Below are 15789 nucleotides of genomic sequence, written 5' to 3'. Positions count from 1 at the left end.
TAGTTCACAGGAGATTTTTTTCCCCCAGACTTATTAACTGTTAAAGATGGCAAGACAGCTTTATATCTTATGAGTATGGAAACAAGCTATAGATTCTGGTATACTTCCTGCAAATCCATTACAAAGATTTAATTCATTTGGATTTCTTGAGCCTATACTATGGGGTGCTAGACACAAAGGAAGGCTTTGGAGAAATAAAAGACACTGTGCATATGTGCTCAGTCACTTTAGTCATGTCCAACTCCTATGGACTGTAGCCCGCCAGGCTCTTCTGTCCATGGGATTCTCCAGGCAAGAATGCTGGAGTGGGTTGTCACTGTGTGCTCCAAAAAGACATTGTGCCTGGCCTCAAAGAATTTATAGTATCATTGGGGTGTGTTGGAGTGGCCTTACAGGATTTCAATAGAGCACTAAACAGTAGGTAGGACTCCTAAGCAGGCCAAAAGAACAGTATGAGTGAGTGTTAAGAGTCAGAAAAGAGAGTGGCATGTTTAGCTGATAGTCAGGAGGCTTTACTGGATGGTGAAGGTAACATGCTTGAGAGTGGCAGGAGGAAAAGATAGGTGAGCAAGCATGAGAACCAAGTTGTACAGGACTTGGAATACCCAGTTGAGATCTGTCCCCAGCAGAGAGTCACCCAAATTTGACCTCTTTTATAAAGCCAACATTTATTAATGCAATAATATCAATTTTTCGAAGGGGAAGAACTCATGTGACAATGAAAACTCTAAAATATGAAGCATTTTTATAGAAATGCAACATATATCATAAGCTTATATATACATACGGAATAGTAGATGAAAAGAGAATAGAGAAAATAATTACTCTGATAGGCCTTAAACTGTAATGACTGTCATGAACACAATTATTCTGTCAAATCAAAGAATTAATTAAACCACTGGTAGCCTTCTGAAGGATATTTAGATAGACTGGACAATTAGATAAAGATAATAAACGATACTAAGTATCCCAAATCCTCTAACCCATTTTGAGTACATGTTAAGAAGACAGGCTAGCTTCTGGTTCTTCTGACCTTTCATCTAAAATGTCATGATCTGTTTATTCTTTACTGAACAAATAAATATTTAAGACCACTAATCCTAATCAGGGAGGTTAGTGCAAAAAGAATAGTTAGAAATGCCACCAATGAATCTCCAGAAAAAAAGTACAAATAAACACTGCGTCAGTCACTGACCAGTAAGTAAAACCTCTTCCCTCCTCGGGTACGACTCCTGTGCTCCTCTGAAGGCCAGGGGAGTCCACTCAAGGCCATCTACCCTGTAGCTTCTGAAAGCTACCTTTCTCCTTTCTCCTTCAGGAAGAATCAAGCAGATTAAGGGGATAATCCTAAATGCTTTTCTAAATTAAAATTAACTCAAAGAAGTGAGGATATGTGACCCTAAACGTCAGACTTCCTCTTTGCTTAATGTGGAGAATTAATATCCTTTTATTCTTGGCACCAAACCCAAGTGACCCCTACCCCACCCATCCCCCTCTCACACAAGCAGGACTTCTCTGTCCCTCCTCAAAGTCCAAGTTGTTCCAGACAACATAACAAACCACACAGTTGGGAATGATTCATATGTTTCCACTCTCTGTCCAAAAATGAGCAAAATAGTTTCCACTTAATTTATAATCTGAATTTTCTGCACATTTCCTAAAAATTTAAAGGGGAACAATTCAAAATGTGGTCTTTCCTAACTCCCCAAATTACTGATTAGTTACAGAGTAAAGTATCTTTTGGTAAAATACTATTATTTTACACCTATCCCTTGGAGACAAGGACTATAGCTGCATGATGCCAAATATCTAATCAATCATCCAATGTTTTCATGTTTTCGGATGTTTTCAAAAAGCTGGTGTTCTGTAGATACAGGCTTGGTCTATCCAGTCTTTTGTTATCTCAATGGTACATATGGATACAGATTTTTCTGTTTGGAATATTTCTCAAGGCCAATGCCTTATTATAGTTCCAACACCTGCAAATATTTGGCAGAGATTGTTCTCTCCTCTCCATATCCCCTGGTCTTCCTGCAACCCCGCTTCCATCTCTTGCTATTAAAAAGCTGTAAGTTTATACAATATGCTTTTTCCTCGATGCTATTAACTGTTTATCTGTGACCCAATGAAATGTGCAGTTGCTAGAGCATAAATTTAAGTTTCAAATCACATTTCATAGGAAAAATTTAGGTCCAAAACAAGGTGACAGCAGGCTACAATAGAAAGGATATTTAACTCAACTTAGCTCTAGAAGCTGAGTTCCAGTTCCAGTTCTGTGACTTTGACCAAATGGCTTAACCACACAAAGCCTCCATTTATACCAATTTAAAACACAGGGCTTCAACTGGACCAAGTCCAAGGCCAACCATCTTAGGATTCTAAGAATTGAAGCCAATGAGATTATTGCCCTCTGCAGTCTTGATATGAATGAGAATATCAACTTGAGTGAAATCAACAGATAAACATTACTCTTTGTACAAATTTATAAATATTAAATGTAAATAAAAATCAAAAGGCACAAATTGGACTTCCTTGGTGGCTCAGTGGTAAAGAATCTGCCTGCCAATGCAGGGGAAAAGGTTCGATCCCTGATCCAGGAAGACTGCACGTGCCACAGAGCAACTAAACCCATGTACCACTACTGAGCCTGTGCTCTAGACCCAGGCAGCTGTAATTCCAAACCCACATGCTGCAGTTACTGGAGCCCACTTGCCCTAGAGCCCATCCTATGCAACAAGAGAAGCCACCACAATGAGAAGCCCACACAGTGCAACAAAGAGTAGCCCCCACTTGCTGCAACTAGAGAAAAGCTTACACAGCAAGGAAAACCTGGCACAGCCAAAAAAAAATTTCTTTAAAAAAAAGCTAATTTCAACAAATTCCAAAAATTAAAAAGGGACAAACCATGGTCAGTGTGACTCTCAATATTGTTTTCAATAAATTACAGAATGGAAAGTGTATCCTATTCTGAGTATTACTACCCTCACCAACATCATAATTTTTACATAAGCTACAATGACTTTTCCATAGCATGGCAAGAGGGAAATCTCCACTCCCTTATCGCCCTTCTTCCATGCTGTCTGGGTGTTCCTTCTAGCTTCGCTTATATATCCAGGTCCTATTTTGGGATAGTAATCTTATTATTTGTTTAAACATTTTATTTTTCCGGAATTTTTGTTAAGTAGTTTCTTAAGAGAAATTGAGCCCCATAGCAGACAGGCAATGGTAATAAAATAATTTGCTGGATCTGACATCTGTTAACATCAACGTGAGGTAGTAGTGCTCTAAAATAGACAGGCACTTAGATTTGCACAAAAATATTATATGGCACAACAACTTCAGAAAACTCTGTCCACTGAACAGGAACTTCCCAGGAAGGGACTGCAAACAAGCACTTTGGTCTGTACCCCACAAAAATGAACACTGGCACAAAATGTGATCCTGGATTAAATATTTTTTGCCTTGAGTTTAACTGTTTACTTCAGTATTTGATGATCCCTCCTGACTTCATAGTACACTGAAGCCCCGTTTTTGTCTATTTGCTTTGTTTTTTTAAGGCAGATTTAGAATTAGCTGCCTTGTTAAGGGCTTGGTAGCAATTTGTAGTGGTCAATGCCAAAGCTTTATTTCTCTAGTGTATAACACATACAGTACTGTCCTCCATGAAAACCTCTCACCTACGTAGATACACTCAGACACCTCCACCCACATCTACACAGAGACACACCCAACCTTCCCATTGCTATATGCACAATTATGCAAATAAGCACATATGCTAATTGTAATACACCTACACAGGTGCTCACATACTTAAAAGAAGACGTGGAAAGATCATGGCAGAGATATATAGGGTATAATATGTCATCATCAGAGGAGAAAGGGTGCTGTTTCCCTGGGCAGACTATTAGTGTGGGCCATGGGCTAAATGCCCCAGAACTGGCCAGAGGTGAATGAATGCAAGCAGGTTTGTGCAAAAGATGAAACAGGCTACAGTGAGAGCTTGCAGGTTATAAGGCTATTTCTTATGAGAAGAACTTGGAGTTAATTCATTTTTGTCATATAGGAAAAGCGACTGATTTTATTAGGGAACTTGCTGACTGTATATAAAGACTATGTGTAAAGAGATAAAGTTGTGTAAGGTGTGTCTTCCAGATCCCTTACCTTGAGCTTCTCAAACCGATCATTCAGGGATGCGACCTGATGGTCTCGGTGACGCCCCACCAGTTTGCATAAGGCACAGATCAATTGGTCATCAGATACACAGTACATATTCACTTTCTCATTTTCATGGTCCAGGCAGGTGATCCCTCGAAGATGCGTGTCCGGCAATGGTTCCACCAGGCGGTGGCTGGTGAAAGGTTTCTTGTTGGGGTGTGTAGCCCGCAGGCAACGGTCACAGTAAGAGACCTCACAAGTGATGCACGTTTTCACTGCATCCCTTGGCGGGTCCTGCTCACAGAATTGGCATGCAATTCGCTCACTAGACATGGCGCTGCTGGGCCTGTAAGTCCTCTCTCGGCGGCTCTCACTTGGGGAATTGGGTCCACTGACAGAAGCCTTCTGGAAGCGGTCAATAATGTTCTGCAGAGTCACATTTCTCTTGAGGCCATCTAGGCCCCGGTGGTTCAGTGAGATAACATACCTGCACGTAGGACACTGGAAAGCAGTAATGGGTTCAATGGATTCACCGGAGCTGCAGCTCGAGACCAAGATGCGATGGGCACAGCTGAAGCAGAGGCTGTGAGCACAAGGGAGCAGAAGGGGGTCTTCAAACAACTCTAGGCAGATTGGACAGGTCAATTCAGACTCCAGTGTTTCCATCTTTAGTGAAAATAATCCTGCTGAGGCATTAAGAACCGCAGAGGCTGGGCTTTCACCTGCAAGGAACACAAAGAAGAAATCGTTAAGCATTTCCAAAGGAAATGTGGATGTAACATAATTACACACTAACCCATGGAGGCTTTACAGGCTGGATTCCCCAGGGATGCTGGCGCACTAGGAAAGCGAGTTGGAAATTAATCAGAAAGCTATTCTCCCCCCTTGAAACCTTGTTTTTGACAAATGCCTGGGCTTATTTTCCTGCACTAATAAATAGAAGCTAGTGCCACCTCTGAATCCTGGTTTACTAACTCACATTCCTATTCACAGACCCTCTCCACTGACATCTCTTGTCCTGGACTATGATGCGTCTGAGGCCCTGCCAAATTCTCAATCTCCATTCGCCAGTAGTGTTCTCTATTTTACTTCCAAGCTGCTCCTATTTCACATCTAGTGGAAGGAAAACAAGGCCATATTTCAACCTAACTCTCTGGTTCTTGAAATGATACCATTCTAAGAGGCTGCATAAAAAAAGAAGAGCTTTCGAAAAATGTAGTTCTCAGTGCAGGATAATTATTTCTTCAGATAGGTGACCTTGAATTATTTCCTATTACCACACATGGAAATTTCTATTCCATATCATTTTTAGCAAACTGAGTTACTAGAGACAAAGAGGAAAAATATTAAAGTATAAAAATTATAGAATTTTGTTGGCTTAAAGTGGGAATCCAATTTATGAAAAGAGAAAGGCATTTTTGATTCTGAATAACTTTTGTTCATCATCTCACTATTACTGGAAAGTCTCATGAGGGCTTGAAGGTTTGATTCTGCCATTGGTATTTGTTTAGATTTTGTCATCTGTCAGAGATATCTGCATAGCCCTCTCACAGGACACTTAACTATTGAGTACAATTATATGTTGTCCCCAAGTACAATAGATGTATCCCTAAAAGCTATTTCTAAATCAAATGTTTTAAGTGCACTGAACTAACCAGCTATTTAATGGAAATCTATGGGAAACTGGACTGTAAAAGTGAAGAATCTTATTGTAAAACATTCTCAGTTGGTTTAGTAAGTTTAGATGTTTGCATAACCACCTTTTTAAAAAGAGATGTGCGCTATTCTTATTTTATAATTCACAAGTACTTAAAAGTTGTTGGCTAGTATTTTGTAGCTTATAACATCTATCTGCATTCACTGATAGAGATGAAAAAGTAAAGCAATTAAAATGTATATATATCAAAGAATTTTAGAATTGGAAGAGACTTTAGAGATGATAAATCCCAACTTTCACTCAAGGCAGGACTATTGCCTTTAGTAGTTCCATTGCTCAAATTCAACATGTCCATAAATGAACTTGATATTCTCCCCAGCCCCACAACACAAAACACCTGCTCGTCTTCCAATTTTCCCAATCTGTTGAATATCATCATCCAAGCCTAGAAACCCAGGAGTTCTCTCATTTACATGTTTATCACTCTGTTTTATTTAATACATGTATCTGTGTCTCCAGCTAACTCTCCTTGCAGGCATCAACTATGTCATATTTTTATTCATAGCACAGTGCCTCGCACACACTGGTTATTCAAAAATTGTTAAATGAAAGATTCCTTAAAGTAGAGGAAGTTAAAGGGACCTAGTGTTTACTAAGCACCTCCTGTATTCTAAGTACCTTGTTAGGAACTTTACACACAGTATTTCATTAAATTCTATCAAGAAGGCTGTACAGAAGGTACTAATGCTATACACATATTATGGTTAGGAAACTGGGGCTCAGCATTGTTAAGTAACTGAACCAGGAACCTACATACCCAGATCACTGGGGCAGTCTAATGCCAATGTCTGTGCTCTTTCCCCTACGCCTTTATTTTAATCATCTCACCTCCTTCACTTGACAAATATCTTGACTATTTACAAGAGGGTTTCTAGACAGCATGTTTCCACTGCTATTTGAGTCTATGTCCCTCTGAGTTTCTCTGAATCTGCCTCTCACTCCTAGTCTCTTTCAGAATCACATCTCTTCCTTCTAGGCCCATCTCCACCTCACTCTGAATTTCTATTGTGTTCTCTTCCAGAACTGCAGGTCTGCATTCCTCAGTCTGTGTTGGAAGCTACTTGGGAGAATGGAGTAAGGTCTCCCACCAAAATGATAGGGGATCAAGAGCATTGCTGATAGGCCTGTCTCTGTGTTGAAACCTTTACAAAAACAACTGGTGTACCACAACTTTTCTAAATCTTAGAAACATGCCATATAAATTCCTCAGTACAGAGGAAAAACGCTGAATTTTCCTGCAATCCAAAAAGTTGTTCCTGACTAAATGTGACACTTGGAATGTCACTATGAAATTAAGCTTAGGAAAGCATGCTATGGAATCAGGATTGCCTTGGATAAGGTCAAAATAGGATTTCTGACCAGGGATTTCTGAACCTTCTAGAAATGTTTAAAGAATGCTGTGTATATATTACATATCCACTTTCATGGGGAGCAGATTGTCCATAGCATTTGAATTGTTCTCAAAAGAGTCTTTGACAGAAGGGAGTTCCCTGGTAGTCCAGGGGTTAAGACCCCTGCACTCTAATGTAGGGGTACAGCACAGGTTTGATCCCCGGTTGGGGAACTAAGCTCCCACCTGTGGCATGGTGCAGCCAAAAAAAAAAAAAAAGTCCTTGACAAAAAAGCCAAACATCAGTGCTCTAAAATAACTACCTGAACTGATTGCAGGTCTATACAGAATAATATAAAATGTTTACAGTCTGTTGCCTATGGTAAGTAGCTTTTTCTATTAAACTGTTTCTACTCTGTTTTATTACAATTTGGGAGAATTGAGTATTTTTTCAACTTTTTCAAATATCTGTTCATCTCATCTCTCATTTATGAGAGACCTTGTTCTGGTCTTTCCTAGTATTTCAGCATCCTTTCAACCTATCTCCCATTTTCCCTACCTACCTGACTACCCAAGCACCTTTCCCCTTAAAAGCCATTATGAATTTGCCACGTTTGAGGCAGTAAATAATACCCTTTATAGGCATTATCTCATTTAATTTTCACAACAGCCCTCTAAAAGGTAGGTATTATTAATAAAACAACAAAAAAGGTAACTTGTCCAGGGTCACACTTGTTTGCAAGTAGCAAGGTGGAGATTCAAACCCAGAATAAAACTGAGAGTCCAGAAATAAACTCATATATTTACGGTCAACTGACTTTTGATAAGGGTTCCAAAACCATTCAACAGGGAAACAATAATTTTTTCAAGCAAGTGGCTTTAGGAAAACCAGTTGCCCACACGCCAAAGGAAGAAGTTAGAGATCTACCTCACACTATACACAAAAATTTACTCAAAATAGATCAACGATCTAAATGTAAGCACAGAAACTATAAAACTCTTGGAAGGAAACATAAGTGTAAATCTTCACGAACGTAGGTTAAGCAAGGGATTCTTAAATGACACCAAATATGCAACTGAAGAACAAAACAGATAAATTGGACCTCATCAAAATTTAAAACTTTCTGTAGTACAAATGACATCACCAAAAAAGTGACAACTCACAGAATGGGAAAATATTTGCAGATCAAATATGTGATACAGGTCTAGTATCTAAAAATATACAGAATGGCAAAGGATCTGAATAGACATTTCTCCAAAGAAGATATGCAAATGATCAGTCGGTATATGAAAAGGTACTCAACATCATTAGCCATTCAGTTCAGTTCATCTGCTCATTCGTCTCTGACTCTTTGCAACCCCATGAACTGCAGCATGCCAGGCCTCCCTGTCCATCACCAACTCCCAGAGTCCACCCAAACCCATGTCTATTGTGTCGGTGATGCCATCCAACCATCTCATCCTCTGTCGTCCCCTTCTCTTCATGCCCTCAATCTTTCCCAGCATCAGGGTCTTTTCCAATGAGTCAACTCTTTGCATGAGGTAGCCAAAGTACTGGAGTTTCAGCTTTGGCATCAGTCTTTCCAAAGAACACCCAGGGCTGATCTCCTTTAGGATGGACTGATTGGATCTCCTTGCAGTCCAAGGGACTCTCAAGAGTCTTCTCCAACACCACAGTTCCAAAGCATCTTCTGTGCTCAGCTTTCTTTATAGTCCAACTCTCACATCCATACATGACCACTGGAAAAACCATAGCCTTGACTAGACAGACCTCTGTTGGCAAAGTAATGTCTCTGCTTTTTAATATGCTGTCTAGGTTAGTCATAACTTTCCTTCCAAGCAGCAAGTGTCTTTTAATTTCATGGCCGCAATCACCATCCACAGTGATTTTGAAGCCCAGAAAAATAGTCAGCCACTTTATTTTTTCTGCTGTTTCCACTGTTTCCCCATCTATTTGCCACGAAATGATGGGACCAGATGCCATGATCTTAGTTTTCTGAATGTTGAGTTTTAAGCCAACTTTTTCACTCTCTTCTTTCAGTTTTATCAAGAGGCTCTTTAGTTCTTCTTCACTTTCTGCCATAAGGGTGGTGTCATCTGCATATCTGAGATTATTGATATTTATCCCGGCAATTTTGATTCCAGCTTGTGCTTCCTCCAGCCCAGCGTTTCCATGACATACTCTGCATATAAGTTAAATAAGAGTGACAATATACAGCCTTGACGTATTCCTTTTCCTATTTGGAACCAGTCTGTTGTTCCATGTCCAGTTCTAACTGTTGCTTCCTGACATGTACATAGGTTTCTCAAGAGGCAGGGAAATACAAATCAAAACCACACTGAGATACCACATCACACTCACTAGAATAGCTATAATATTACTTCACACACACTAAAATGACCAGAATAAAAAAAAAATAGCAAATGTCAGCCAGGACATGAAGAAACTGGGACCCTCATACATTGCTGGTGGGAATGTAAATTATGCAGCAAAAATAGTTTGACAGTTCCCCAAAATGCTAAATGAATTACCATACGATCCAGGAGAACTGAAGACATGCTCACCTAAAAACTTGTACATAAATGTTCATACCATTATTAATCACAATAATGGTGGGAACAACCCAAATGTCCCTCAAATGATGAACAGATAAACAAAAGTGGTATATCCATACAATGGAATATAATTCAGCAAGACAAGGAATGAAGTACTGATACATGTGGGGCTTCCCTTGCAGCTCAGTCAGTGAAGAACTTGCCTGCAATGCAGGAGACCAGGGTTCGATTCCTGGGTTGGGAAGATCCCCTGGAGGAGGGCATGGCAACCCACTCCAGTATTCTTGCCTGGAGAATCCCATGGACAGAGGAGCCTGGTGGGCGACAGCCCATGTGGTTGCAAGAGTCAGACACGACTTAGCAACTAAACCACCACCACTGATACATGCTACAACATGGATGATCTTTGAAAACATTATGCTTAAGTGAAAGAAGTTAGTTACAGAAGGTCACAGATTATATGATTCCCTTTATAGGAAATGCCCAGAACAGGCAAACTCATAAGAACAGAAAGCAAATTAGCATTTCTCAAGGGTCTGGGTGGGAGGTGGAGGAAATGGAATGTGACTGTTAATGTATATGGGTTTTCCTTTGGGGATGATGAAAATGTTTAGGAATTAGTGGTGACGATTGCACAGCTTTGTGAATATACTAAAAACCACTAAATTGTACAGTTCAAAGTAGTGAAACTAAGGTATGTGAATGTTATCTTAATTTTTAAAAAAGATTCAAACCCACAATCCAGAGTGTGAACCACAGTTAACCACTATTCCACACTGCCAACTGTGTAATTCAGTAGTGTTTCTAAATTCTACTGAAGTGCTTACTCCTCTCAATGGCTTTTCTAGGTTGGTGATTGCCTGTCTAGGTTTTACAATACCTGGGATATCTCTAATGATCAATGGGTATCAGGAAATGATTAGCTCCCAATTTTTTATTCATTTAAAAATTGTAAGACTCCTAAAAACTATTTGACTCCTAGGTCACAAAATACCTTTAAAAAGTACAGGAGGAAGTGGTACAACAAAAATAAAACAATGGCAGTGTTGCAACTTCAAAAAGTTTCCAGAATTAGAGAATATACTAAGGATATAGACAGGATGTAAACCTGATAGAGTGTCACTGAATGACAGGTAATCACAAAGTATTTTTTTTGCCAGAAAACGCAATAGTTTGTCATAAAAATGCACTGATGAAATGCCTGGGCAGGCAGGTCAATTGCCATGTTAAGAAACAAATGCCCACATCCACATCCACTGATTTGTTCCCTTCCGTATCATTTAGTTACTGCCGTATAGTCAAGTAAGAATGTTTATGGATTTGCCCTTGTTCTAGTATAAAATTGTTTCTGTATGGCTGACTGTCAGCCTGCACTCCCCCTTCAGGCTGAGACTCCTGAAAAAAAAGTTGATGAGAATAAACTATAAGAATGTATCATAAGGCTGTGTGAGTAGGCATGAATACAAAGGAGGAGTTTCAATGCAGGCAATTAGGATAAAAATAATACATTCTACAGTTACAAAATGAAAAATTGACTTCAGCATTGCCCTTCAAATCCAGCATTCAGTTAACTCTGATCAGAGAAGCCGTGATCAGCACTTGGCAGAATGCTATTATTTCAAATGTTATTTGAACATAATTAAATGTCCATTTATTTCAACAGTTTATATTCCATCTAGTTTTCATCTTCTAGGTCTGTGGAGCATGGCTCTGGGCTCTCATTACCTCCCTGAGGAGCCACAGTCTCCTTTTATTCACAGAAAAACCAGGAGTGTAAAACCCAGCCTGACCCCTGGGCTGTAGAATGAGGATTGAGGCGAGTAGTAGGCTTTATATTCTGCAGGATATTAACATTAATATCCCATGAGCTGAGGTTCTCCTTAAAACACTAGAAACTGTCTCTCTGCCTTAGAGGATGAGCAAATGAGCCCTGGCTTAGTCTGATGTTTCCTTAACTGTAAAATGTCGTGCAAGTTGCACTAGAATCACCAGACGATCTCTTTAAGATGTTTTCCAGCTCTGACATCCTATTATAACAGAGTTCTTACTATATGTTACCACATAGGAAAGACAGCTGGAATTAATGACAACCAGCTCCTCAAAACACAAATCTTATTTATTAGTGTGACTTGAAAGGCTGACAAGCGATAGGCATCATCATGAAAGAAACTGGAAATAAATAAACAAAATGCATTACTTACCCTTGGCTAAGCCAAGGTGCTCAAGGACAGTGGCTGGTTTTGCCTGTTGTACCTCCAGGAAGACATACTGGGTGTTCTGGGGGACAACTAAAGGGGGAGGGGCATCCCATGGGAGTACAAGCTAATGAAAACACCTTTTGGAAGAAAAGGAAGACACCAAATTCTAGAATACTATTTAGTAGGAAAGGACCCCTCTACAGCACAAAAATGATTATTTGGGAGTGTAAAAGGCACCCAATGCATAGAATTCTCATCCTAAAAACACGGAAGACAGAAACCCAGAAAAAAGAGACTATGTGGTCAGTAAGTATAATTAACAGTCACTTTATATTTGTGTACCAATTTTATACTTTTCAAATGGCTCCAAAGCTATCATCTCATTTGATCCTCTCAGCAAAGCCTGATTGTAGTCCTGGCTCTAAGCTGAATTTGCTGAGTGATCCCAGGTAAGACATTTAAATCTTTTGGGCCACAGCCTCCTCATCTGTCGAATGAAAAATACCTGTGTTACCCAATATCACAGGCTTTTGGGAGGATCAGATGAGAATAACATTATTAACTTGCTTTATAAATACAGATATTCTCAACACACATTCACAGATGACAGATACAGAGCAAGTTATTAAGGAAATAGTGAATGTTTGGAAATAAACCCAAAATGCATAATGGTTGACATAATAGAGGACAATTACACTCCCCCACAAGTTTTCTGGAGGACATGCATCTGACTGTGGTATTTTACATTCCCAAATGTATCCCCTGTTAGACTGGAGTTCCCCCAAAGGGAAAAACTATCTCTCTTCTTTTTTCTTAAGCTTTTATCATGCACAGGGAGAGCTCAGGACTGGAGGTTGATTACTGACTGACAGCACCAGAGCCAGCTCCTGTCTAATAGGTTATTAAAGCCTACTTAATATTTTATAGTACATAGATTTAATGATCATTACAATAATTAGCTCCTAAATCCAACCATTGGCTATTTGATACAATATAGTCATCATAAACATTAAAATGAATATCACAATAGCAGAACTAGAAGTCCTAGATCTGCTACAAGCACAAAAGATTAATCTAAGTAACCAAGAAACGGATTTGCCAAGGTAACATCTGATAATTGTCAAAAATCATAAGTACAATTCATAACACCTTTATCTTAATGCCAATTACACCAGCAGTTTTGGGGTTGGAGAACAAACAATTTACCTACTGCTAAGAGGATAGCTTTCCATCTATTCTAGGACTGCTTTTCGCGATCTCTGCTACCCAATGAAATATTTGTAAATTTTTAAATGTTCAGGGGCACACCTGGATGGACAGCCATCTCTAACCTCTACAGAATAAAACTGGCAATATATGTATGTAGGGCATGTTGTTAGGTGTTAGGCTGAGAGGACCCCAAGTTCAGGTCAGAAACAAGGGGCAGAGAACAGAAGTGTATTTGAAATCAAGCTTCTACTCCCCTGGGAGCTACATGGATCCTAGCAACACTGAACAAAGGGCTATAGACAAAAGCGATCAAGGATTCTGGACCATAAACCATTTTTCTACCTCTGGGCTGTATACATTCAGACATGTCACAGTCCTGCATTAGCATTATCTCCCACGCCCACGAGTTATATCCCTAACTGGTCAAACCGCAACTACTGGGATTTTCTGTTTCAAGAGGATTTTAGGTTATATAATGAATTTGTTATCAGATCTTTTGGTTTCTGTAAGAGGAAGATCCAGAGACTGGGGCTACTGTTCATCAACTAGAGGAGTCTGACCTGCAGGAAAGAGGCTGAGAGAAAGCCCAAGGTCAGGCAGTCGGAGCTCTGCACGGAGAAAAGATCCCAAGTAGGATAAGTCTTACTAAGGATACTTTGCTAACCCACTTAGGCAGAACCAATACCCTTATTACGAATTCAAGTGAACCCCACATGAAGAAGGGAGTGGTGGGATGTTGGCACATTGCTCAAAATCCCTCTGTCACCCATATTAACCATCTAGTAGTTTGAGCAGCTTACACAGATTTCTAAGGGCAACGCAGGAGCAGGGGGATTGTCAAAAAGAGCATGTCTGTGGTTATGGAAGAGGGGAAGATGGAAAAAGAAAAACTGTAGAAAGAGCCACAAGCCTCCAGTGCCCACAGAAGACTCTTAACAGTTTTAATTCATGAAAATGGAGAAACATATATTGATCCCTGGGAGAGAGGGGAAATAAAAAGAGGACTAGCAGCCTGCACAGGGGGATCACTGGAGTCGGAATTGCTTGTTGCAACACCACCCATCTGGTCTTCTCACTTGTTAGAATGATCCAACACACTGGTTGAGAAACACTTTTCCAGTTTGTTTTTTACACTGCTCAGCAATGAACACAAGGTTTATTGAGAGACCTGAGATATAGACATTATTAGCACAACACCACCTTGGTACCCAAATTTCACTCATCAAAAAGTGAACAATTGTGAACTGTCGTATATCCATTATCAACATATTACACATCCTATTTTGATGATGCAATGCTCTAAGTCAAGATACTCTGCCTAAGTAAGGAGGTGCTTCACACAGTGCCAATTTCCCACTTTCGCATGGAAGAAAAGAACAAAACTTAATGCTAACTGGCAATGGAACACCCCCTGGCCTCCACCAGCAGCTGAGGCCAATGGCCTAACAGCTAGGGAGTTACCAAGATCCACAAAGACTGAATGATACACACGAGCAGACACCTCTGAGAACAGCCATTTGAGACACATTCTATGCCTTTGCCCTATCTTCCCTTCCTTTTAGAGATTTCTGTCCCCGTTGGGGGAAGAGAGAACCTGAGAGACAGAGTGAAGGGAGGACATTCTCTCCTCTTCATCAAGTAGCAAAGGCATATTCCTTGGGCAGTTTCCTTCTCAACTGTCATGGTGTCAGCAGATTTTATGGGAGGAGAGATGAGGGAATGGACAGGTTCACTACTCAGAGCAATTTTTGGATGCAATTATGAGACTCCTTTGGCACTGTTTTAGGATCTACAAGTTGGAGCAAGTTGCCCTGCACTTAGAGGAGGGATTAACTAAACCAATTTCACCTAAATCAATTTGCACTGTTCAGATGATATGTTCATAAAGCAACCAAGCCATTCTGATTTGCACCAGTACTTCCCAAGGATGGCCTTGCAAGGTGCAACATGCTAGATTAGGAGTCTAGTAGTCATGAAAGTAAATGGGAGGGAAATACTCGCTCCTTCAAGTCTCTAGACTTTACCCCTGCCCTGCACAGCCCCTCCCTGTCCTAATCCGAGAACTGCAAGTACACAGGTATGCCTTAAACAAACAGGAGGCCAAAATGTAAGGCCCAGTCAGCAGAGGACTCTGCACACTGTAGGTGCTTTTAAGAAACATTGTTGACTCACTACTGCAAGACACTAATCCTGCTTAGATAGCCATGCCTAAAAGTATTTAAGCCACTTTTCAGTAGAAAGTAACTACCTGCCCCCATATGGGCTAAAAATGAGTGAGGTTATGTTTTCAAATGAGTCTGATTCAGATTGTTAGGTTGGAGTACATTAGATGTGATTCAAGCCTTAGTTTAAAATAATCATCATTACTCTGTATACCTTGTTCTATGTACGTTTTCATTCAGTTGCATGTGCACTAAGGGAAAAAAAAAGAAACAGACATAGGACCACAGTAGGGTAATAGATTTAGCTCCCAAAAGGGTTAATAATGGCAAGTTAGGGTTCCCAGTAAACCAGGGTTCCTACTTACACCCAAACTATTACCTCAATAAAAGGTAAATGAAGTACTTTCTTTGAAAAGTATAATGCTGAGGGTTTATAGAATCCTTTCATCTTCAAAGGACGAA

At 40.0% G+C, this 15789-nt stretch overlaps 1 protein-coding gene across 2 annotated transcripts in view; it reads right to left on the bottom strand.

Moving 5' to 3' along the window:
• MID2 (midline 2) overlaps positions 1 to 15789 on the bottom strand; it is a 104907-nt gene that overhangs the window by 86512 nt on the left and 2606 nt on the right. For both annotated transcript variants that reach the window (XM_055563909.1, XM_055563910.1), the window contains exon 2: positions 4162 to 4877. In XM_055563909.1, the coding sequence (XP_055419884.1) occupies positions 4162 to 4821 (660 nt within the window). In that variant the 5' untranslated portion in view covers positions 4822 to 4877. The remainder of the gene's footprint in view (positions 1 to 4161; positions 4878 to 15789) is intronic.

This window comes from Bubalus kerabau, chromosome X (assembly GCF_029407905.1).
Source record: "Bubalus kerabau isolate K-KA32 ecotype Philippines breed swamp buffalo chromosome X, PCC_UOA_SB_1v2, whole genome shotgun sequence".
In the NCBI taxonomy this organism is placed as follows: domain Eukaryota; kingdom Metazoa; phylum Chordata; class Mammalia; order Artiodactyla; family Bovidae; genus Bubalus; species Bubalus kerabau.
The sequence above is the reverse complement of the archived record's forward strand: the minus strand, read 5'-3'. Positions and strand labels throughout refer to the sequence as shown.